The sequence below is a fragment of the Tyto alba genome, unplaced genomic scaffold (genome assembly GCF_018691265.1).
Source record: "Tyto alba isolate M040663 unplaced genomic scaffold, T.alba_DEE_v4.0 Super-Scaffold_28, whole genome shotgun sequence".
NCBI lineage: Eukaryota > Metazoa > Chordata > Aves > Strigiformes > Tytonidae > Tyto > Tyto alba.
In genome coordinates, this window is record NW_024881302.1 from 17,494,252 (window position 1) to 17,518,970 (window position 24,719).

Here is a 24,719-nt window from a genome sequence, read left to right on the forward strand (position 1 = left end):
TGGGATTTGGTCTCCGCGGGAGGGCGGGCGGTTCTAGCAGGAGGGGCGGACCCGAGTCGGTGGCTGAGGGACGGGGTGGGGGGCAGATACGGGAGGGGAGAGAGACGGCCGCGGAGGTCTCAGAGCTGCGTTGTTGCTGGCTGGCCGCTCCTGTTTTTTCTTCACCTTATAAGTGACGTTGGTTCGCTTTACCCCGCTGCCAGGACCCCGGGCTGAGGCGGGGGTGCTGTGAGCGCGGGGAAGGGGCGGTGCGGGGTGGGGTGGTGGGCCGGGGCGCGGAGCGGCGGCGGGCCGGGAGCACGGGCAGCCTCTAGTTGTGTTGCCATGGCGACGGGGGCGCTGGCCGCCATTTTGGCGGTCGTGAGGGAGTTCCCTCAGCGGGCTCCCTCAGGACCTCCGCCTCGCACCGCGGGTCCTGAAACCTGCCGGTGCGGTGGGAGAGGTGCCGAGGGCAGGTGTTAGCTCATCCCCAGGTCTGCGGCGGGCTGTGTGCCCGTGTGTACTGCCCCGAAGCGAAGGTTTGTTTCCCGACGCCGCCTACATCTTAGGTTTCTCCCTCGTTGCCGTCGCACCCAGACAGCGAGGCTCCCGAGATGGACGTGACAGGAAACACCGGTTCTAGTCACATGGAGAAGCTCAGGATTTCACGTCTCAGTTGACCAAACCTCCCCAGAAAGAGTTTGTTGAGTTATAGCTGACAAGTGTGCACTTTATTTTAAACATAAGAGTACAGCTTGCTCCCAGAGAACGTGCTGGATTAGATGACTGCTGAATCGGATCCAGTAAAACATCTTTAACACTGGGAGACTGACCTCTTAAGTTGGCATAGGGAGCCAGAGTAGGCAGTTTGTTTTTATTCCCATGGGACTCCTCTTTCCCTTAGCAACCTCTTATGAAAGTAGTACTCCAGCCTTGGGGATTTCCCTCCCCTTTGCCTAAATCGGTTTCAGGGGTTGTCTCTCATGAACAAAGGTGCCACTGTATGGATATGGCATATGAAGTATTTGCAGAGGTGCTTTGCCAGTTGTAAACTCCCCAGGGTATGAGATAAGTTTCACTGTACGTTTCGAGGAGTGTTGTTGGTCCATGCCAATGCATACAGTAGTGACAGTGTAATCGTATGAAGAGTTTTTTCAGTACTAAACAACATACAGTCACAAATCTCTTAACCTTTCTTGCCAAACAGAAAATAGTTACTCTCACAGTTGATTCCCCAGGAAACCATGCAATTGTAGCATAAAATTTTAAAAGCAAATTATTTCTGTGAGGATGAATTCTCTAACTTGTTAGTACTGCAGTAGTCCCTACTGTGTTGTCTCAACACCTCATGAACATCAAGGAACACATGAGGAAAAAGTCTGCTTTATAAACACTTTGAGAGGTCATAATCCAAGAGCGTGCCTACTCTCAACTATTTTTACACAAATCCAGTGGAAAAAGGCAAGCATAAATAATTTTATCTATCATTTGAGCAGTGAGGAGGGCTACATGAGAGAAATAGGGAAGAGGAATAAAATGGCTGTGAGCAGACATGTCAGCCTTGCCTTTAGTGTGAACGTGCTTCTCTGAGAACAGTTAGAAGTCAGTCTGGCTAAGAATCCCCCCAAATGCTTTATAAATGATGGGCTAAACCGTTCTTCCTGTGGCCCCAATTATGAGTGTATGTGGTGAGCAGGGCAGAAAGCTCTCAGCCCTCTGAACTCAGGTGGGAAGGAACGACTCCAAAAATGCAGATTTTATTGCTCACTGCTGACAGTGAAAACCCTGGGAGTGCTGAGAATTATGCTGACCCTGAATGCACATGCTTTGTTCTTGTTTTGTACTGATGTTATCCCTTGTGTTCTTTCATGAGGTATTCTTAAGCTCATCTTTCATTTGATTGAAGGGAAGCTGTTTGAATGGCCACAGAAGGGCAAAGTGAGGATACAGAGCATCCATCTGAGCCTCCTGCAGCTCCTGTTCAGAGTAACAGAACACTTCAATGGGGAGCTATACTTGCTGCAGTGAAAGATCAGCTCCCTTCTCTGGACTCTGACACCTCCACAGTAAGCACTGGAGCCTGCCTTTCTTTCTAACTGTCTTTTAGAAAAATCTCTCAAAAGCAAGACAAGGTCACCTTAGCCAGGCATTTCTGAGTAGCTAGGGTGGTGTCCTTGATGGGCTAGCTGTTCTGACTATTGTAACACCGTGCATTAATCCACAGCCTTCTGGATTATGTCTATTTGTCAAAGTGTAATTGCCATCTCCTCTCACTGTATTCTTTGGAACTTGAAAATGGGACTGATTTATCCAGATAATAAGTATTTCTAGATTGGCAAGAGGAGGGTAGCGGGCATCTTGCATAATGAGCCCACATTTCTTATTGTTTTTTTCAGTCAAAAATACAGTATGAAAGAAGCATACTGTTGATTTAAAATTAAATGATAAGGTTTCATGCTTGAGCATATTATGCTATTCATTGCAATAATATTCTTGCCAGACAGTAGGTCTGTTAGGGTGGTTTTCTATGTATGAGGATCACAGGAAGGTGATATTCCTGAAGACTTCATGGTCCACTGGAAAAAGCATCTGCAGATATTTCAATCCTGGTTTCTGCTTTTTTCCCTGCCTGTAATTCTCCGCAAGCCATATTGCTTTTTTGTACTTCAATTCTACCTGCAAAGAAGCACAATGCTGCTAACATTTTAATATAAAGTGTAAGATTGGTAGATATTGTGCAGTATTCTTCACCATTACAGCTTTTCTACTTATTGGGGTTTAGTATCTGGGACAGGCTGCCTCTTGGCTGCTGAAGATCTTTGTTCACAGGACAGCAACAATCTGGTGGAAATAATCAAAGTGCTTGCCTTTCTAGTCCAAGATGCTAGCTCTGGCATTGAATTTTCCAAGGCGATAATGTGTCTGAAGACTCAGTTATTAGTGGCCTTTTGTCCAAATCAGAATATTTTGTTAATTTTCAAACATGTATAAACTTGAAAAAATATTTTTGAACAGTTAAAGAGCATATTTTATTCTAACTTAGTGTGGCCCTTAATGATACAAAGGCAGCCTTGTGAGCAGTGAAGGAGTCAGAAATGTCTGCATATGGTATTTATGACTTATTAATAATCAGTCATCAGAAACAGCGTGATCTAGTGGATAAAGTGTTGATACGGATTCCATTACATCTTTTCTGCACCTGGCTCTATCACTAACATGTTGGACAAGTTATGTTGCCTCACTGTTTCTCAGTTCCCCTCTACCTACATTCTGGTTTAGTTATTTAAAACAACCATTGCATTTTAATATATGTCTACATAGTATAAATTAAGACCCAACACCTAGAAGTTATTTTCAGGCATTCTTGTTGTATAAGTATACAATAAGGTTAAGACAGAGAGATGGCTTTGTATTTTGGTACAAAATACCATTCTATAACTCTAAATCACACAGAACATTTTTTAACTTATAAACAATCTCCAAATTCTCTGTTTCTATTACATGTGGAAGAAATTTCCTGCTGAAGGAGCTGAGGCAATCTATTTGGCACTTACATGCTACCTTTAATTTGCATTCAAAAGATCTGGTTGTATAAACCCTCTCGTGCTTAATGTGAAACAGTAGCCTGCTGAGCCTACAGTTTCAGTGGTGCACCTTTGTCCGAGTGGTTTCCACTTGTGTGAAGATACATTTATGCATCCAAGATCTGTAACCTCAATGTGCTGTGCTCCTGCATTCCAAAATGGCACTGACAAGTGTGTTTTATGCTGTGAAGTATTTTCATTACCCTGGTACGTAGTTTATTAAGAGTAAAGTAGTTCTGTTACAGTTTGCTTCTTGTTAAGTAAAATGAATTACACCAGAGAGACAGTATTCTCCACAGTGTGAGTTACTGGAAATGTACATTTGCAAAACAAGGACAAGCAGGAAATCTGTGTCCTGACTGCTGAGGAAGCGCTTAATCTCACTTTGTTGCCTATGCATAAGGATTCATCTCAAAATGCATATCATCTGTCCAGAAAGGAGAGTTTCAAAACTGTTTGAACTGTCCTACCTTACATAGATAGCGCTTGACATTCTGAATAGTGAATGTCAGCATCCTGATTGCAATAATGAGCCTTCATGGCCCTGCCCAGCCTCAGCTGGGGCTCCCACCCACACGCCCAGCATCTCTATTTAAGCTCAGCTCTGGGCCCTCACTCTTTGAGCAATGTTGGAGGAGTACTGGTTTTTAGTTACAGGCCTGTGTGATCCTGACTTTCACCTGTGAATTGACTTTCAGGCTTGACCTCTGACTTGCCTCATCATCACAATATCATCTTATGATATGGATTCTTAACCTGGTCACTACCTCTGGTCTGTCCTGCTCATTCTTCTTATGTACTGTGGGATTGGCCTTTGCCCGGGGAGGCCCTTGCTTTTCCAGTTATGTGCTTCCCCTTCCCTTAGGGAGCAACCCTGCTCTTATTATTTTGTGATGCTGAATGAGGTTGTGGAAGGAATCACTTGACAGAGAACTTGTCTGCTCTTGTCACTGCTTTTCTCAGAGAGATGTTAGTCATCAATCTCCATGATAATTCAATGTTTTGCATGGTTTTTACAGTGGTAGCTTGCTCAAATGTTAGGCTGCTGTAATATAGTCTAGGTTGGTGAGTGTTGGGCTATCAGACTGTCTACTGAAGATGTGACTGCAGAGAAAATTCTTGTATCTGAACTACAGTCAAGCAGTGACAATGTAGGATTTATCACTCCAAAATGGATATTTAGGTGAGTAATACAGTCTCTCACTTAACTTCTCTTTTTTCTTTGCAGTCTGATTGTGAGAGTGATGGGGAGCTCTTCATCTTCCAGAGAGAACAGCCAAACTTAATTCCTGACCTGTCAGAACAACTGGTGGAGTTTTCCCTGGAAGATTCAAACACGCAGGTTGTTGACTGTTGTGTGCAGGCTGTACTACTGTAACCCCACTCTTCTGGTTGTCTGCAGTGTGGGTAGCTGCTGTTATTTGACCTATCTGACTAAATTGTGTGATAGAAGAGCATAGTTCCCAGTACTTTCTCCCACGAGAGACTAGATCTTTCTTTCTTTTTATACAGTGACCCTTTAAAGTTTTCTCTGTTCTTGAGATTTTTAGACCTTTTCTATCTCATCTCCTTGCAGTTTTTATTACTGGCTTTTTACTGTCTTGTTTCTTTTCCTATGCACTAACAGTAACACTGTGCAGTGACTCCTCAATTTTTCAGGGTTTGAAATAATTTAATCCACCCTTTTATGTATCTAAAAAATGTAGAATTAGTTAGGAGAGTGCAGTAAGGAGGATGAGTATGAAGTTTATCCCTTGAATAGCTTTTCTGATATAAAATTATTACATTGCTTCTGCAGTGATGAAGATTAGTCATCACAGGAAGCTGGAAGAGGGGCCAGCTGACCCTGCTGTTCCATCATGGGAAGACTAACATTGTGCTGCTTTTTCCTGGTTGTTTATCTTGGTGTAAGGAATGTCATAGAATGAGCACATGTAAGGAAAAGTAATTTCAAGGATGTTTAGCACTTCCTGAAGTTAAAGTCTCTGGAAAGTAAACAGTCTTACTGTTTTCCATGATGGATATGGTGTGTGCTGTGTCCAGATGGTGTCTGAGTTGGAGCTGCTATCTTCCATTCACTTTCTTTTGATTTATTATCAGCTTCCAAAGCTTAGGGAGATATGACTTTCTGCATATGTGTATTTTCTTTACCTGTAGCAAACCCAGGAAACAGAGAGACACCCATGGGAGATCTGGAACAAAGATCTGGAATGTTTTGGCTTTCAGAAAAAAACAGATGATGCCCAAGTCATTGCAAAAGAAAATGTACAAATGATTAAAGATGAGACTTCCAATCTTGCCAACCATACTGAAGAAATTCCAAGCCAAAAGGGAGCTGTTCTTGAAGAGTCTCTTGCAGATTCCACAGATCACCTTGAAGAGCAAGAACTTGGCAGAGCACAGGCCAGGGAAAAAGGGAACTCTTGGCTTAATACAGCATTGTCTGTGGAAGAGCTGGGCAGTCAAAAAGAGAGAAGAAAGCTGATAGAGACAACGATACTCTCCAAAATAATTCTGGAGCCGTCACCAGGCCACCAAGAGCTGGATGTCAAGCTTCCCTCACATGACATTAGCAACAGTCTAGAAAAAATTGCTAAGGAAGAAACCTCAGATGATCATCTTCAAGAACTGACCCATTTGTCATTGCAGGTACGTGGCCCAAACAAAATGTTTTGGGGAGTGCCACGTGTGCGGTAGAGGGCACAGTGCATTGCTTGCAGAATCCTACTAAAGAACTGAAATCCCAAATTTTGCATGCACCACAGTGTTGCTTTCATTGTTGTCCTGAATTTGGGTTTCATTGGGTTGTGTACTATAAAAGCTACCAAAAGTTCTCAGAGCTGTCATTAAACGTCCATTATGGTAGCAAAAGCTGTAGGTCAGCAGCATGGTTCATGTTCTTATTCAGGAAAGCCAAGCACAACATCTGTCCCTGAGAAGGCTGGGAACTCTTCTTGTCCCAGGCAGACCTTGCGTTAAAGCAGCGAGCTTTATGGCCTTCCATCATCTTCTCTTTTCTATAGCTCTGTGGTAATGCTGGAGATGAGAAGGTGGTTAGGGTTGTTCGCAAAGCCTTAAATACCTTCCACCTAAGGCAGGTGCTTAGGTCTGTGGGATGACCAGCTCATGTGTGCTTAACTGGTATGTGGCCCCAGGGTGGAGAGGTAGTTCTGTTCAGTACTGTAGTTATAGATATCTACTTCCCATATTGATTTTTAAGGTCATTAGGCCTTAATCAGCACAGAACATGAACCTGGTATTTCTGTTCAAAGCCTTCTACAGAATCAGAACACAGATGTTTCCTTTCCCCTGTCATCCACACTCACAAAAATAAACTTTTTGGTGTTAGAGCTGTTCTAGTATAGGTGAAGAATGCAGCTCCTTGCTTGTTGTGGTTTTTGGTTTGTTTGTTTTTTCAACTGGCTTGCATCATTTAACCACACCATTATTGGAGGGGATCTTTTTCAAATGGTTCTGGGTTTAATACCCATCTCACCTTATATAAGTCAGTTGTTCTGTTCATTCAGGAGGCATGATTTTCCTTCAAGAACCTGTTTGATATCACTGACTTCGATGAACTGAAGTGTGATGCTTTTGGGTATGTACTGAGCCCAGGCTCAGTGTATTCTCACTTCCATAAAGTGAGGGCAAAGCTGTATCCTTTGTGTGCATGGTGTATGTGTTTAGATTTGAAAACTGCTTGTTACTTGCCAGATCAGCAAGGTACCTCAGTTTATGGCAATTAAAGTTGTTAAAACTAAAACACAGTTTCTTCTTGATTCTAATTGTAAGAGTACATTTGAAAATTACTTCTTCTTTTTTCCTTAAGTCCCTTTCTGTATTAGAAATAGAACTGTGCAAATCCTCATTTCTTTTTCTTCTGGACCCTGTATAGCACCTTACAATAGTGCTATTCCTTATACAGCCTTAATACAGCAGCTTAGATGGTAGTTTGATCTTTTTATTATAATGGTTTGTATTTATTCACTATTATTGAAAAAGAAGCTTAGCACTAGCTGTATCATAATTAAAGTGAATTCATGTGTTGTCCTTCTCTTCAGACTGTTTGATAAAACATCACCTGTACTGACCTGCAGTATGGTTCTTGTTGTAGTAAGCTCAATTGTCAGTCATTCTTCACTCTTCCAGACCAGTACACCTCAATAACATTGTTGAACCAGTATTAGCTTTGTGTTGGTGTGAGAGACTTCAGCTTGTTACTCATCAGGCTTTTACCTTTCATCAGCTGCAGCATATAATACTAGAGTAGACCTAATCATGGTTCAGGTATGTGTGAAGATATATTGCTCAGGAAAGAGTGAAAATCTTCTCTTAAATGGCAGGGGCAGATGACAGAGGTTTTTACAAGATGAAACTGCTTGTTTCAGAAGCTGTTTCTGCTTTTCTAAAGCCCTTGAGTCATCATATTAGATGTGTGTTAGTTGTAGCAACAAAATTGATGATCCTATCTTCACTGTGGGATAAGCAGTTGTGAGAACACAGCTGATGCTGACTGTATCTAGAGGAATGGGAATTTGCCCTGGTCAGAAGTTGGAGGGGGAGGAAAAGTCTGTGGGCTTCATCTCAAAGAACAGAAAATCCAGAAGTCCCTCTCATGTCAGTAGCAGTAAGAAGTTCTCAGCATTACCCAGGATCTGAATATATATACTTGGTTTTGTATCAGGCCATCTTTTGTTCTGTTTTACTATCTCCAGTGGTTTTCTGTAGCCTATATCGAAAGTGTTCATGATTCTCAGAGAAAAAGCCTCAGCAGAGGTAGGTGAAGCAGCTGGGTAGATGCACTATCTAAAGAGGTATAGTAAATGCATTCCTTTTGTTACAGCACTTCCTTGTGGAACTGCTCAAAGCAAGCTGGCATTGTAAGTTAGGGGATTCATCCTTTGGAGATGGGAAAGGGTAAGGAAGGGTATTTGGAGGGATAGACAGAGGGAAATAAAATATTTGGGGAGCTGGTACTGTTACTGGGTTTGAGGGATGATACTTCCTGTCGGAGGGATGACACCATGTGAATGCATATGGAATACTGAGCCATACAGAGGACATGACATGAGTTATGTCCCAGTTTACGGTGGGACAAGTCAGGTGGATGTTTAGGATGGACTTAGGTTTCTCATTTTAAGGAGCTGTCAGTTCAGTCCATTCTAGAAACATCTTCTAGGCTTTGCAGTTTTGAGTGGGCAAGAAGGTACTCCACTTTTGTTATATTTGAATGAACATTGGTTAATCCTTTACTGGTTTCTCTTAGTAATTATTCTGCGCTTGGCTATGCTAGATGTGCAGAGCCTTGGCAATTATGTGAGGCAAGCAGTGTTCAAACAGTAAACATCCTTTTGCTAGTCTTGCCAATTGCTGAGAGTGACATGCTAGTTCCTCTACTGGCAGGTGATAGTGGCACAATATTGGAGATAGGCAAGGTGAACTTCCATGTCATTTGTGTATGTATATGTGCCAGAAGAATCTGATGGAGTTACTACAAAGAATGTGAGTCAAAGGGACTTTTATTTTGTAGCAGTCTTTTGGGAGTGAATTTTCCATCACATTTCTTTTGTCTTCTTTCAGAATATTGAGAAATGGGATCTAGACAAGATTCCTGAGGAGCTGGAGCATCAGGAAGATAACACTCCTTCAGAAGTTGCTTTGTCCTCAGCAGATCATGGTAACATTGCTAAATTAATACCAACTTTGCTGAAAGTGTATAAAAATAAGTAAAACTCAGGTTCCTGTGTTAAATCATTCCTTGCGTCATCGTCATCTTGAATGTCGAAATCATAGTGGGTTTTCTAATGCCTCTGTAAAACATTTTTAGTTAGCTTCCCTTGAGATTTCATCTTGTTTTTGTAGCTTGAAACCAGCGCCTTGTGGTCTGTCACAGCCTGAGTGAATCAGACAAGGCGGCTGAAGGTTTGAAGCGAGTTAGAGCCAGATGACAATAGTATCTCTCTCCTTCCCCTTCTGACAGGCTGTAGAGAAAGGGACAGTGTGAAAAAGGGAGAAGGGTATATTAGGTAATCCAATGGCAGAAGACCACAACTGGTGATTCTTTCTGTTTCTCTTCCATAGAGACCTTCAGGAGTAGGTCTGAAAATCAGCTCATGGAAAAGCTAGAAGAGCTGTGTGCCAGGCAGTCCAGGACAGTGTCTCCACACCGCAGGTGGCCATCAGCCAAGCTCCCCTCCTTTCAAGAACAGCACAAGAATAAGTAGGTCCTTTTCTGTCACATACACTGGGTAATCATGACTGCCAGTAGGGATACTTGGAAACACAAGGCGTGCTTTTCTCTGTAGCCTCTGCAGAAAACTGGCATTGTAGTTGGAATACACTACAGGGGTGTTAAAGGGAAAAACTAACACTCAGTCATTCAGGCACATTTCATGATAAACAGTCAGTATCCTGCCACCTTGGCATTCTCCATCAACCACCACCTTTGCCTAGACCTTACCAGACAGTTGAGACAAATGGGAAAGGTGGGAAAACAGGGCTAAGGAAGTTACCATGGCCACATTTTTTGTCACCTAGAGTACCAGTTTCTCTTACTAGTACCTCAGTTTTGCTAAAGTATACAGGATGATTCTTTTGTAAGTATCAGTGGAGATGTCAGTGTATCTTAAAGGGTTCTATGGGAAGGCAGTGGATTTCCAGACTGTTTGGAGGGAACAACATCAATGGTGGCAGCACAGAAGAAATAGTGAAACAAGCCTGCAGAGGGGAAGGTGGGAAGTGCCCTCACTGCCAGAGCAGGGAGAACCACAAAGATGATTTGCACTTTGTATGCTCTGAAGGATAAAATAGAATTGCCAAAGGAAGCAGAGAGAAAAGAGACCTGGTTTTACCAGTTGACACTGGGCTTTTAAAATTTCAAGCTCTTTGGTACCATAACTGGTTGCCTTTGTTTCACAGAATGATTTGACATCACTTTTTGAGAACTAAATATCCCTCATCGTGTAGCCTCTGGTCTGCATACCTCGGGGGAAGCTGAATCTTTGAGTTTAACTTTGAAAGGTGGTGGATACTAGGCAGAAGCAGAGTTTGAATCTGTATAGTAAATGAGCACAGATCTCCTTTCACAATCCAATTTTCATCCTAATCCACGCCCTGCAGGACTTCTTGTCTGGATAAGGTGGAGGACATGCTGAAACAGTGTTTTCTATACTTAGGGATGTTGCCCTGCTATCATCGTCACGAAGTTCTCTAAGGACGGACATGATATTACAGTGCCTGCCAGAGCCTGCAACTGTGTACATAGATTTAAGAGATGCTAAACCACAGAAGTCAGTAACATTCCCTGATGAGAAAGAAAGGTAAATTCTGGCTTTATTGTCAGTGAAAAGTAACAAAAAATGTATCTCTTACTTGTGAAATGTAACTTTAAAAGTGTTCTGTTCTTCCACACCTCTGTGACCTTAGTAGGAAGGCATAGGCCCTATCTGAGCACAGACTTATTCTCAGGAGACAATAACTGGTCTCAGGACAAGTAAACATGTGGGGATGCAGGCAGCATAGAAAGGATGTGCAAATCATCCAGGGAAATAACATTTAGAAAGTTTCCATCTATAAAGGAATGGGCAGTGATGGCAAAGCAATGCTTGCAGCTGTCTGAGTGGGGCTAGCATTCTGACAGCACTGTGTACAAAATGGAAATCCTTTGCTACATTCCTGGCAAGCAACTCAAGGTGCTGATTTCCATCTCCTGTGTGACTTAGAAGGGCCTTATAGTCAGTTATGGGAGGCCAAATTCTTCTCAATCTGCAACAGATTCTGGCAAATGTGTCCTTTCCCCAAGAGCTAATGATGTCTGAGGTAGCTGTTTGCTCCCTTCTCAGGGTGTATATTTGCTGCAGCAAGGGGTTGAAGAAAACAGTCACCAGAAGAAACCTTGTATTAATAAACAGCTAACACTTTTTGATGTAGTTACTTGATTTTTTTTTTTTTTTGGCCAAAGTAATAATGTGAAGAACTATCCATAGCACCTGGAGATCTTTCCTGAAAGTATCTCTTCCTTTTTCATAATGGTTCTAAATTTGCATCCTAGCAATTATGAAAAGCCAACACCCAGTTGGAACAGAGTTAACTAATATGGTCTAATTTGTTTCACAGTGCAAGTGACAGCTCCACTGAAGAAGAAGAGACCATGACAGTTAAGGACCAAGCAGAAAGGAGAATGTAAGATCCTTTACCAGGACCCTAATTCAAATGATAGTGTTAACTTTTTCTGAAAATAAAATAATTGCCTAACAGTGATTAGAGTGAGATCTCACGTACTGAAATGTCTCAATTTCTGGTCTTCACAGAAAAAAAAAAAAAAAAACAACCAAACAAAACAATAATGCAAGTGCTTCAGTCTGGCCCCAGGAGATCACTCTGTTCTGTTGCATGGTAAAAATACCGAAGCTAGAAAATGGTTGTTGATCCTTGAGGCAGTATAGCACCTTGTTCCTGTACAGCTGCATGGAAACAGCTCAAAAGACAAATAGAGTAGATCTGGGTGGCTGGGAAACCTGTCTCTTTCTCCAGTCTTGTTTGAGTGACATGAGAACTGGTTTTTAAATGACTCAGAACCAGTTTGAAAATGTTGTAGAGAGTTGACTCAGACAAACCTTTATTTTTAGAAATAATAAAATAAGCTAAAATAGATGTTAATTTAAATAGAATATTGAATACATTGTGTGGGCAGGGATGATCTCAATTCTCCTTAATTGGGATGGGAGAGGAAGAGGGGAAGGGGGAAAGAGTGTGATGGATGGAATCCTAAACTGTAAATTCCTCAGTAGGCACAGATGCCAGCCTTTTCCTGTTGCTAAACTCAAGGCTTGATTGATACCCATAAGACATTAGATGTTTGTTTAATGTGAAGTAGATATGTCAAGCTTTAAACATCTTACTGCATTTATGCTCTGGATTACATTCAGTAGTCTGATGCATGTAATTTCACATTACAGCAGTGCAGAGAAGCAGAACACTTGTATTGTTGTGCCAGCCAATTACTCTTTGATGATGCCTGGGAACTCTCACTGGCACCAATGCAAATGCAGAAGTTGCATCAGTGTAAATCTGGCGTGATGGAGAGCAGACCTTAGCTGATTGAATTTTGATTTGTTTTAATGTTTCTGAAGAACACACACAAATGAAATGCCTGGCAAATGTTATCCAGTTCTGTATCTAAATAAGAAAGCCTCATGGTCTCAGCAGGGCAAGATTCTGATCTCATTCACAAGGGGTCAATGCCAGTTTCACTTTTATCTGGATGGAATTATTAAATGGCTACGTATTCTGTAGTACAATATGCCTACGTTTTAGGGCCTTGGAGGGTTAGTTGTCCTGATCTCCAGGGTACTTAGCCTAGAAAATATGCTGCTGGTTTATCCCTGGAGTGCCCAGGTAGTTAGTGCTGTCTCTAGCACTATACCATAAGGCTGCTCTCCTTAAAATTACTACTACTTCAGCATATTCCTTAGTAGTCCAGTCATCAATGTTAAATGTTGATTTGATGGTTCTGGATATGATGGCAGAAGATGTGAGATCCTTAAGGAGAAGGCATACCCTCCATCTGTGTTTCCTTTGTTCTGAGAATCATAGGTTTAGTTTAGGTAAGTGCAGCATTGCAATGCTGTGTACTCATACATACCACCTAACCACATCATTAATATCCAACTTGAACAATCTGTTACTCAATCTGTGAACTTTTCAGCTCCTGCTAAAATAAGGTATATTATTTGTTCATAATCACCATATGAGCTACAAATTGATGGTTATCTTCCTGTAGCAGATGACTTGGGAGACGCAATATAACAGAACTGCAAGACAACCATATCTGCCCATTATGTCATGATAGGACATTTCACAACCGAATACCATTACAATACTGTGATTGCTGACAGTTTTGCAGTCTCATTAACCTGGAGGAGACATGGATGAAATTAAGGCAAACACTCGAAATTCCTGAAAATTATTAGAACTTTTCTTCTGTATGTGTTTGAATCCCAACCCCTGTATCCAAAGGGGACAAAAATCTGTAGACCCTAATTTCCATGCCAACATTACATTTGTTCAGGGCTCTTCTAGTAGGTGTGTGTTGTGCCTGAAATGCAGAAGGGGTAAGTTAATTGCCAGTAAGATCAGTTACATGGTCTGTCACTGTAGCATTTTGTGTTGCCTATGTGCTGGTGCTGCTGTTACCAAGAGCTTTTATTCATGTAGATGCCCTTGTTTTCAGCTGTCACTCACATGAGAAGTTCCTCATGGCTTTCAATTTATTCATGTAATGTTTTATCTTGATTAAATCTGGTTTTTATTTTTTTTGCAGGAGGAATTGCTCAGGGAAAAGCCTGCTACTGCAGCAACTCCATACAGCCCGTAAAGAAGCCACAGAGCTTCTTCGTAAAACATCTGCCCCAGATGAAAAACTCAAAGGCATAGAACAGGATCCAGAAAGTCTGGAAGAGATAGGTTCTTGTAAAATAAGTCAAAACCAATATTTTAAAGTGAGGCAAGAGACAGCTAAGGTGATTCCCAGGAAACTGATGAGATTGAAACCAGAGAAAAGAAATACCGCTTTGTCAAGCCATGGGGGCAATGGAGCTAACGTAGCAAAAGAAAACAAAATGGAAGCTGAGAAGGTTCAAAATTCAGGAAATGCTTCAGAGTCTCCTCTAACTACAACAGAATTGCCAAGGTATCACACAAGTAAAAGTCGTCAGTGGTTTTACGGCTTATTTTATTGTCTAAGATTAAAGAACATTACTTATCTCGTCTGTAAATTGGAGCAAAAGGATGTCTGGCTTTGTTACCTAGAAAGACAGCCTATCCTGGCAGCTATTGCTTAAAGCTTTAGACGCAGCCAGTTTTAGTAGATTAGTGAACTGGCCTGGGATTAGACATGCTACGGCACTTCTGACTTAGTAAATTTAGCCTTTGTCTTTAGTTTTTGTTCTACATAAGAGGATGATAACATGGTATTGATCTCCTTTATGAAGAACAGTACTGAGATTTGTTAAACCTTTTCCTGCCATAGAAGATAGGTCTGGAAGGGTCTGTCGTTCAGTACCAATATAGAGTGAGAGAAAATCTAATCCTTTCCTGGCAGATCTTTATATAACTTGGTCTTGAAATTTTCAATGATGAGGATTTCTTGACTCCCCAGGTAGTACATTTTGCTGCTTAATTATCCTCACAATTGTAAAGCTTTTCCTTAAGTCTAATTTAAATTACTATATCTCCAATTTAAGCTTATTTTCTGTTGTGTTCCCAGGAGGTATGGAAACCGGTTTATTCTGTTTCTCAACATAAAAAGCCTTTTACAAACTGGAAGAGGTATCATGTCTCCTCTTGTAACTTTTTTCCCAAACAAAACAATTCTGACTCTCTGACATCAAGAAAAGTGCAAGACCTTAGAGGAATAAAGTATACCCCTGAGGAATGAGTTATACCACAGGAATATCTTGGGAAGCTTTAAAAAAGAGAGAGAAATAAGAATGGTATTAATTGAGGAAATAGCAGAGTTATTTGGTCCTCTTCCTCCTTGGGCATAATTTAATGTAGTATATTCTGCATTAGGTCTAATTTTAAAGTGAAATCAGATGGTTGCCTTATGCACCTGCCCAGCTATTTGGGAGAGCTCCATTTTACTGCCTTTTCAAAGGTTATATTCTGCCTGCTATTTTCGGAGTGAAATTTAACATTTTGACTTTGATATATGAGCCCTTGAAAGAATTAGAATCTGCCTGCTCTGGAGACTATTACTTTCTCAGTGTTAAACAGTTACCTGCCCTGCCACTTAGACACTTCAGCTAATGTGTACTTGGTTTAAATGGCAGGTAGTTGGTTGCAGGTTTTTTTCTCTGTGGGATTCCTGACATTAAAGCTCATTGCTTCCATCAGCTCTATAAAACTCCATTTTGTCTACCTGTTAGCCTGCCACACAGATGGCAGACCATGGCTTGGCAAGAATCTGAGTGAGTTATTGTTGCTCAGTAATAGCTCACAATGATTTTAATGAATTTTGGTTTTCTTTCTTGCTACTCTAATTATTGTTGGGGCACCTGGGGCTTGAAGAATTCAGAAGAAATTGAACTTAATATTTGCCATGGAAGTGGCAGATTAAATCTTTCTGCAGACATCAAAGTATAGAAAGATGGAAAGCCTTGGTTCAGGGAAAACTTGTCACTGTATTATAGCAGATAGCAAAGGAAATGGAGCTAGACTGAGAATTTTGGTGTGGAGATGGGGAGTGAAACATCACAAACACGCCTCTGCTTAATGGAGTTCCGGTCTCCAAACAGATTGTCACCACTTATTGGAGGTTTGAGGTCTGCTCCTTTTCTTTGTTTTTTTTTCAAGAGATGAGTTCATCAAATGACAACTTCTTGTGTCCCCCCACAAACACCATAAGTGCTTTCTAAATCTATTTTAGCCTTTCACATCATGATTCACCCTCAAGTGTGTGGTATAAATATAAGAAAAAAATGCAAACAGATGAATGAGGGTGCTTCTTCTCCCAAGTGAAAAGCTTAAGTGAAGCAGAATCTGTATGTTTTTCAGGACAGAAGAAAGCAAAAAAGAGTTATCCCAAAAGGAAGAACAGATGAAAGAGAGACAGAGGAGACACAGATTCCAGGAGCAGCTGGAGAGACTGCAGCCTCAGCAGTCAGTTACTGGAAAGCAGCCCATGGCAGAGAAAACCCCTGTTTTGTTCCACGTGGTTAGTAGTTCAGTGTAGGACTGTCCCTTTCAGAATGGCTTCCTGGCCAAATGCAAGTGTGATCCTAGAAGCAAAAAGTAATTTTCATTGCATTATTTAAAATCTGTTTATTATGGAGCAGCATTACCTGATGAGATGAGCAGTCCTAACAGCTCTTCTCTTGTGCTAATAATATTTTTCTTAACTTTTCTGTATAGAGAGTGCTCCTCATACAGCTGCCCACCAGGTTTGATGTGTTGGGGTATGGCAGGAGTGCTGGTTTGTTCAGTGTCATCTACTTCATGGGAGCCAGACTTTCACACATGACTTTTCATAACTTTTTCTAAAAAGTGAAGTATTTTTATTGTCACAATTCTAAAGCAAAGCCTGTGCTGAGTCCTGTCTGGTTGTCTGCCCTTAGCAGCTTTATATTTCAGTTTTGTGGGTAGGTTTTGAGAATTGTGGTTTTAGTAGCAGGTTTTGCTTTTGCCTGATGTTCTGATTAAGCGAGTATGAAATTATCCTGATTTTTCACAGAGCCTAAAATATGGCTCAGAGGACAGGGCTGTTACTTCCCCTGAGAAGATTTGTATGTATAGTCCTAATTCATCCTTGCACTGGTTTCACTGAACATAAGGCCAGCTGAGAAGGTAAGAGGAGATGAGAAACTCCAGAATTTGTCTAGGAGTCCACTGTAATGATTTATTTGGGCTAATAGCAATAACAAAGCTCTTCTGTCAGTACAAAAGTTGAAAGATTTTACAACCCTAAATTAGGGGATGGACCATTCAGCTTTGTTTTGTAAGCAATTGACTACTGTATTTCTGCAGATTTAAAGCTCTTTTTTTGATACTGGTTTAATCACTGATCAGAAGTAAAGGACTAGCAGACAGCTGAATTTCCCTCTGTCACTCTGCTCTGGCAAGGACAGTGCACTGCACAGAGCTCTGTTTTGAAGGTTATAAAGGTTGTGAATCTAGTCTTTAGACTTGTTCCTTTCTCAGTCTGCTGGGAGGTACCACCAAATTCCAGTTAGCCCTTATTAAGATGCAGGCACTTACTTGCTCATCAGAAATACACTTGAGCTTTGCTAACTCATTCCTGACAATGCACCGAGTGACTGCTGAATTGTTCTGTATCTTGGTCATTTCCCATATTTGCTGCGCTGAAGCCAATAGAATGAAAATAACGACTGGGTAATGTGGTTTCTCTCAAGTATGGCTCAGGGTATATCAACACTGCAGTCTTGCTGTAACTGAATTGCAGTGTAAATATGCCCGTAATAAATTTAATGATACTACTGCCAGCTGGTCATGGCAGCATGGACATTGGCATAAGCTAACCAGCCCAGGATTTACTCGGTTTCTGATGCCTGTAGAAACAGCTAACTGGTACCTAAACTAACTGACAAGCTGCTTGAGAGGAAACCTGCCTGAACTTAGAGGTGCTGTTGGTAGAAACAAAATCAGCACAACCCATAACAACTGCGTTCTGTGGGCAACTTTGCTCTTAGTTCTTCTTCAGAAATATTCATTATTAAAATTAAGAATGAAAAATGTATCAGCATCATCTATCAAATACAAGTCATTTATAAGATTACTTGAAATTCATCTTGACAGCAGCATTTTTCCTATGAATTAGAACAGGTTTTCTTTTCTTTCTTCTTTTGCTGCACACAGAAAGACAGAAAAACTTGAATGTTTTGACATTTAAAACTAAAGCAGCTGTAATTTGGCAGCTGTGTCTCAGTGAAAATATCTAATATGTATATATAAACATGTATATTCGAAGAACAAGCCACAGTGTTTGACAGAGTAACACGCTTTCAGATTTGTGTTTTAAGTCCTTTATTTTGGCAATGATAGATGTTCAGATCTGGAACACTTGTCATAGTTTCCAGAATTCCTCTGACCACTTATAATGTACATAAATAATTGAATTGAATAATAATCAGAGGGAAAGTTTAGAAACTCTGCAATTACTGTAGCTGAGGTGCTGGGAAAGAAATGCAAAGGAAATTTTAAAAGCTGCATTAGGGTTACATTAGAGTTCTTGTCTAAAATTTAAAAGCAGTGAAATTCAGATTTAATGCTACTGTCTTTTTTTTTCTTAACCTAGTTCAGTCAAATTCTGTATGCAGCTTCACTCAGTGGGAAGCACTAATATAAATGAGAATCAGGTCTGGTAAGAACACTTTCAAAACAGTGCAGGTAACTTAGGAGGCTAAGATCTAACTTTCAGGGATACTTCAGCTTCTAAAGAAGGGGCTGACGTACAGTGGTGTTTTCAAGACATGCAAGTACCAAGTTCCCCTGGAAATCAGCGGTTTCATTCTAAGAATTCTGACTGGAATTCTGCCTGTCAAGTTTGTGTCTTTCAGTGTCTGAATACGTTTGGAATCTGGCCCACCTCTTATTTTTAAAAGTGCATGGAAGAACCTGGTCTTTTTAATGGCTTTTTTTTTTTTCCTGCTTCCCTCCACCACCCAAATTTTCAGTGAAATTTAAGACTGGCATAAGTGGATCTCTTTGGAAATGTGTTCCTTAACCACATTTTAACCTTTGGATCCAGTTTGGAACAGATTCAAGCATCTACAGTTCTGCTGAAAGCCAGCAGAGTGGTGAAGTGATCCATGCTGTAAGGTCAGGTTGAATTAATAGTTTAGAGTAACATGCACAGGGCTTGTTTCAGTATTTGATCAGAGTAAGTGTTACTGACAAGGGAGACAGAGAAGGAATGCTCTGCAGTATGTAAAACAGTTAAATGGAGGGTGTAAAATGAAATGGGTTTGATCTATCACTTCATTCCTCTTGCCTATTATAATAGAGTAACTTAGTACTAATGTTGATTTCCATATTACATTCCCATTAGATGGGATCCAGGTAATAGTTATTACTTTTGCCAGGCTCATATCTGAGTTTTATGTTGAGGAGTGGCATGAGCCAGTTACTCTGTAAAGGAAGGCAAGCCAGGATCTGCAGGTGACAGCAAGGCAGGCAGGGGCAGAGACCTCGCCAGCAAGGAGTGCACTCCCATAGTACCCAAACAAGAAAAGCAGAGTGGGTCTGTTGAGGTAACCAGTTGACAAGTCTGTGGTAATGAGGTAGGTCCAAGATCAAGACCAAAAAGGCAAGTCAGGGACAGGACTGGGTCCAGTGGCAGCACGCAGGATCAGCCAGCAGCCCTGTGATCATCCAGATGTCTGTAGTGATGAAGCAGGTCTGAGATCAAGCCACAAAGATCAGTTGGTTAAGGGCAGGGTTCAGGTGAGTGAGGTGAGGCCAGGCAAGGCAGAGGTGTAGAGGTAGTGTAGCTCAGTCAAGGACCAAGGGCAAGCTTAAATGCAGCTCCCAAGAGAAGGGGTAAGGGCCCTGCAGCAGCTTCACATGGCGCTTTTCACAGCACTCAGCTGAAGTTAGACACCTGAGCTTATGTCAGAACTGGCCTTGAACACAGGCAACTAAACCACTGCAGGAGGTGGTGCTCATGGCCCTCGTACTTTACATCCAGCTATGGAATTAATTTAACAGGCAGCAACTGGTATTTAGCTTTTATTAAGATCTTTTATTATTGGGACAAAATAGATGCTTTCAGCAGGGCTTCAGCTTGATACCCTCTTTACTGCTTTATCGTGATATGGCAGAACAAGATAATGTAGTTTGAGAGCTATTAGGAACCACCTTGTTACCAGTACCTTATAAACACTGATTTATCTACCTTGTACAGCTAAACTGTTTGGAAAATGAATGTGTTGACTCATACTGAGGCATTTATTTTTTCTTGGCTACACAATCACTTTGGCTAACCTTGCATTAGTAATTATGTTACCATGATCATCATCTTATTGCAGCTTAGCCTTACAGCTGGCTTACAAAACAAAAACATTCAAGCATGCAACAGGGTCATTCTGGCTGAACAAATACTTTATGCTGATACTTTCTCTTCCATCTTGTAAACCTAGACTCTATAACCTTTCTGTCAAAATTGGTAGGGTTTTTTATATTTATACACCGTTGACTCAGCTTACTGATGTCAGGTAAAATTCTCAACCAAAAGATTTTCTGCTTGCATTCCCACAAAGCTAAAATTAACAATATACTATGGTCAGAAATCTTCCTTGCCCTTTTACAGCCTTATTGTCACTTTGATCTGATACCAATTCTATAGGAAAATCCCTGACAAAATTCCTGGATTGTACTTACCATCAAGAGTAGCGCTGAAGCATTGCATGTTCAGTGGCTGTGACAGTTACCCTGGATTAGCACCGTATGACTGAAAGGAAAGATTGACTTCCAAAATGTGTAGAAATATTTCTAGTTCAATTACTGGTACCATATGTGGTTGGTTTTTTTGGTTTTGTTTTGGTTTTTTTTTGTTTGTTTGTTTTGTGTTTTTTGTTTTGGTTTGGTTTGGTTTTTTTATGAAGTACCTGCCTTGATCAGCATAGTTGTCAGTAAAATTTTTTTTTGATTCTTTACATGTCTTACTAAACTAGGTGCCTGTGATTTCCATTACTATTGTATAGCTGGCTTTTTAAGGAAGTAGTGCTGGCAGCAACAATGGAAACTGCTGTTTTTTTACATCTTACCTGAACAGAAAAGGTTGCTTAAGGACACTGACTGTGGGTCCCAGGATCCCAACCCAACAGTTTACCAGCTGGACCATACTACTTGGGTGTTTTACCAGTTCCATTGCAGAGCTGCTTACATTAATGCATTTAGGTGATGTCCTAAAAAGTATTTAAAAATGCTCCATTTTTATTGCTGTGTGGAAAACGCATAAAGGAAAAGAACTGTAAGAAGGTGAAATTCATGTCTCAATAGAAAGAATGTACAAAGGCCTGATCTACCAGTTTTGAAAGATATTTTGTGCTAATTCTGTACAGAAATGCCAATTTATCTTCATCAAAGTGGTGCAATATACATATTTGGAGAAGTCAAGGAAAACTGTAAAATCTTACTTCAGTTATAATGATCTTGTGACACAGTAACTGAATTTTTCTATATCTGTATTACTCTAAAACTGCTCTTGTAAGTATAAATCACCCTGTGCCCAAATGTTTTCATTTATACTGAACCAAAGCAACCGCTACATTTGCATCTGTGTGAATGTAATTGAACCCGGCGTTTAGCCCTTACTATTGTTTTACTGTAGCTTAAAAAAACCAGTTAATTCTAAACATTGGAAAATATTTCCTACACTAAATCTTTTCCGGACATCAGAGCTGAATTTGGCTTGTGCTTCACTCTAGGTCTTCTCACTCTCTTGGACTGACTCTGCCGGGTTGTGGCCAGCAGTGATGTGCCAAACAGCCAGCAGATGGCCCCTGAATTCCTCCTTTTTATTTTTTTACGGTGAGGTATTTAATGAGTTCCTGAAACAGGATTAAAATCTCTCGTACTTAATGAACCTGCTGCTTCAACTCAAGAAAGGCTTAAAAATAAACTAAGGCAATTAGAGATGTAGTTAAATTTAGCATGCAAAAACCGAAGGCCAAGATTCCTGTTTGTACCCCAGTCCAGCATGCAGGATTCAGAATCGCGTGGAAGTTCCCAAGAAACTGTTTTTCTAGCATAGTGTTAGCTGGCACAGAGCCTGTATTTCTGGCCTCCTCTTCATCTTCCCACTTGATGCCAGTGAAAGCAAATGGGGCGGGATTTGCTGTCACAGTACTTTATGCTTAGGTTGAGTTTGGCTGGTTTATGGTCTCCTCATCTGTAGTCAACAAGCCGGAGGAGCTGAGGCTGCTGCTGCCTCTGCCATGGCTCGGGATGGCACAGATCTATCCTAAGGATTTGCCTTAATAGGCAAAGCAGAGAATCTAGGCCTTAAATATCTTTGTTATAAGCAGCTTCCTTTATACAGGCAGGGTCTGCTTGCTTGCTCTCCATGTTCTTTGAGTAAGGGATACTATGGAAGTATGTGCTTTGGCGCTCTTAGGGCAAAAAATTAAAGCATGTCGGGAACTTTATAGACTGATGATTCTTCTCAGTAGTTCTGCTCACTTAACCAGAGCAGTTAAATGACATACAGTAATCCCGCTTTATGACCCGTTATCTGCTTCAGCAGGTTTCTCAGTCAAACTGCAGCATATGTGCTCAGAACCAGGAAACTCACCTTCTGTACTAAATGCAGAGGGAGCACCAAAAAGCCATAGAGAACCTTTCATTTAAACTTTGCTTGGAGACCCAGTCTGTCGGTTTCAGAGGGACTCCCACCTTTGTCCATTGCACTTTCCAGCTATGGAACAAATTGAACAGTCAGGTTTTTACAAAGAAATTGCTTCTTTCAGTGCTGTTTCTCTGATTAGAGTTTGAAATGGCCCCAGGAAAATGTGAAATATTTAATCCTTTATATTCTTTGGCATATTTTAGAAGTGATTAAAATGAGTTTAGGCTTATTCTTGAATATATATATGCATTATCTTGACAGATGGGAACATTCATTGCTCTTGCTTAAGGGAGAGGTTAATATAAGTAAAAAGAATATAGTTTCCAGAATTGCATGCATGAACTTGCTGCCAGTAGAGGTCCTAAATACTCCTCCATTCACATTAGCAGGATGATTCAGATTAAACTTGAAGACAATAATGTAAAATGTCCATGGGCTAAATTCTATTTCTCATTTAGAAGAGGGCAAGAGAACAGAAAACCATTTCTGTACCTTTTGTCTCTTCAGGTCTTGCTCTTTGACAGGTCCTGTGTTTATTGGCAGAAGGAGTAGCTACCGTAAGTTCCCAATGCATATGAACAAATGCCAGTCACGTTTAATTATATAGAGAAATACTTTCTGCCAGGCATTTCTCTCTTGGAATCAGAATAGCAATCACAACTCCTGGCCTTATCTCGGGGCTGTGATCAGTGATGCTATTTGTAGATGAAGGGAAGTTGAATCTGTCCCTCTGTTTTTTGAAGGGAATATACAGGCTTGTCTGACAGAGCCACACTCCTGTTGAAGAAGCTGTATAGTTTAAACTGTAATCCTAGTTTTTCTCATGCCTTCTTGTTTAGCATTATGACTTAGGTTGGACTACAGTTTCAAATCTTAATGCACTGGGTGATAAGTTTGGTCACAACTTGTAAACACATTATTACACAAATAAAATTATGGAAGCATTATTCTTAGGGAATGGAATTCAAGGCTTTATCTGAGATTATAGAGTGGAAGTATCATGCAGTTCTTTTTATTTTAAAAACATAAAGATCTCTCCAGCTATGTGCCAAGCACCTGCAGTTCCCACTAGCTTCAGTGGACATTGTAAACACTTAGTAATTCTCAGAATCACAAACCCACCATATTTACTGCCTTGGAGAATGTACAGGTCTGAAGGGTTATCTGCATAGAATTTTGCAGCTGGACACAAGATCACAGAGCCTGTATGACAAAATGGACACAATCCATTTCTAAACTGGAAGCTGATATTTTGTAAAGCAGGCTGCTCAAAGTGTGGTAAAACTTCCTGATAAAGTATCTGAGCATAGTTTGCACACCCACCGACCACTTTTTTTTTTTTTTTTTTTTTCCTTTGGGGATTCCCAAAGAGTATTAGGGGATATACATGAAAAGATAAATAGGTTAAAGCCTAGAAATAATAAGACTTTACCCAAGTTGATAAGTACATGGTGAATCTCCTGGAATATCAAACTACAGCCATTTCACCAGTATTTAAAGCCAGCTAGGAACATGTGCCAAATACCAGCCTAGATTTCAGATGGCTGAGGACCAATTCCATGCTCTATCACAGCATTTCAAGTGACCATGTACCATCTCCTTCCCTGCTGTGGGTCTGGAAATCATGGCATATTTTATTTTTGAGGCAGATTGAAATCATCTGAAAAACAATACTGTGGAAGGTACAGATACTACTGTTTGGATTTTGGAGGCCACGATACTGGTTCAGGAGTGTAAAGAAAGGGAGCGGAGAATAAGTTTGAAAGTTTCTTGATAATCTCGTACTCTTCCTCTTCAGAGTGTTTTACAGACTTTTGGTAATTAATCCAACTAGACAGGTGCTAGGATAAGGAAATATTATCCTCACTTTACAGTTTCACAGATAAATACTCCATTCCAGATCCAGGACTGAGGCAAAAGTTCCTGATTTCCAGTCTTGTGCTCACATGAAATGTGTAAGTAATTAAACTTCTTTTACTTACTTCAGCTGCTTCTCATTAACCAGGAGTATAAGCTCATTAGAGGAGGAACTTTTTGTTACATGTGCTGAGAACACCAGCACAATAAGGCTATGAATCCTTCTAAGCCGTTCTAAGTGTTACTAAAGTGTAAACACCAATCATCGAAAAGGCACTTCTCATTTTTAATGATTATGTCTCAGAAAGCAAACAAAATCAAGTAGGATTCAATGTTACTTTGCTTTAAATTTCAGTGCAATTTTCAGAGCAGTTCTTTGTTTACCTGAGGAGTTGGGCCTTTGTCAGAACTTGATAATCCCTATGGATCCCTTC

At 40.7% G+C, this 24,719-nt stretch overlaps 1 protein-coding gene across 3 annotated transcripts in view; it reads left to right on the forward strand.

Moving 5' to 3' along the window:
* The first annotated feature begins 90 nt into the window (after positions 1–90).
* The window catches only part of DNAAF8 (dynein axonemal assembly factor 8), a 94,443-nt gene continuing 69,814 nt past the window's right edge, over positions 91–24,719 (forward strand). For 2 of the 3 annotated variants that reach the window (XM_032995396.2, XM_032995398.2), the window contains exons 1-10: positions 116–228; positions 1,886–2,045; positions 4,792–4,905; positions 5,721–6,212; positions 9,144–9,240; positions 9,645–9,783; positions 10,739–10,882; positions 11,679–11,744; positions 13,885–14,253; positions 16,119–16,278. In XM_032995396.2, the coding sequence (XP_032851287.2) occupies positions 1,899–2,045; positions 4,792–4,905; positions 5,721–6,212; positions 9,144–9,240; positions 9,645–9,783; positions 10,739–10,882; positions 11,679–11,744; positions 13,885–14,253; positions 16,119–16,278 (1,728 nt within the window). In that variant the 5' untranslated portion in view covers positions 116–228; positions 1,886–1,898. Of the gene's footprint in view, positions 229–1,885; positions 2,046–4,791; positions 4,906–5,720; positions 6,213–9,143; positions 9,241–9,644; positions 9,784–10,738; positions 10,883–11,678; positions 11,745–13,884; positions 14,254–16,118; positions 16,279–24,719 lie in introns of all 3 variants that reach the window. The other variant, XM_042798815.1, reaches the window with a different exon arrangement.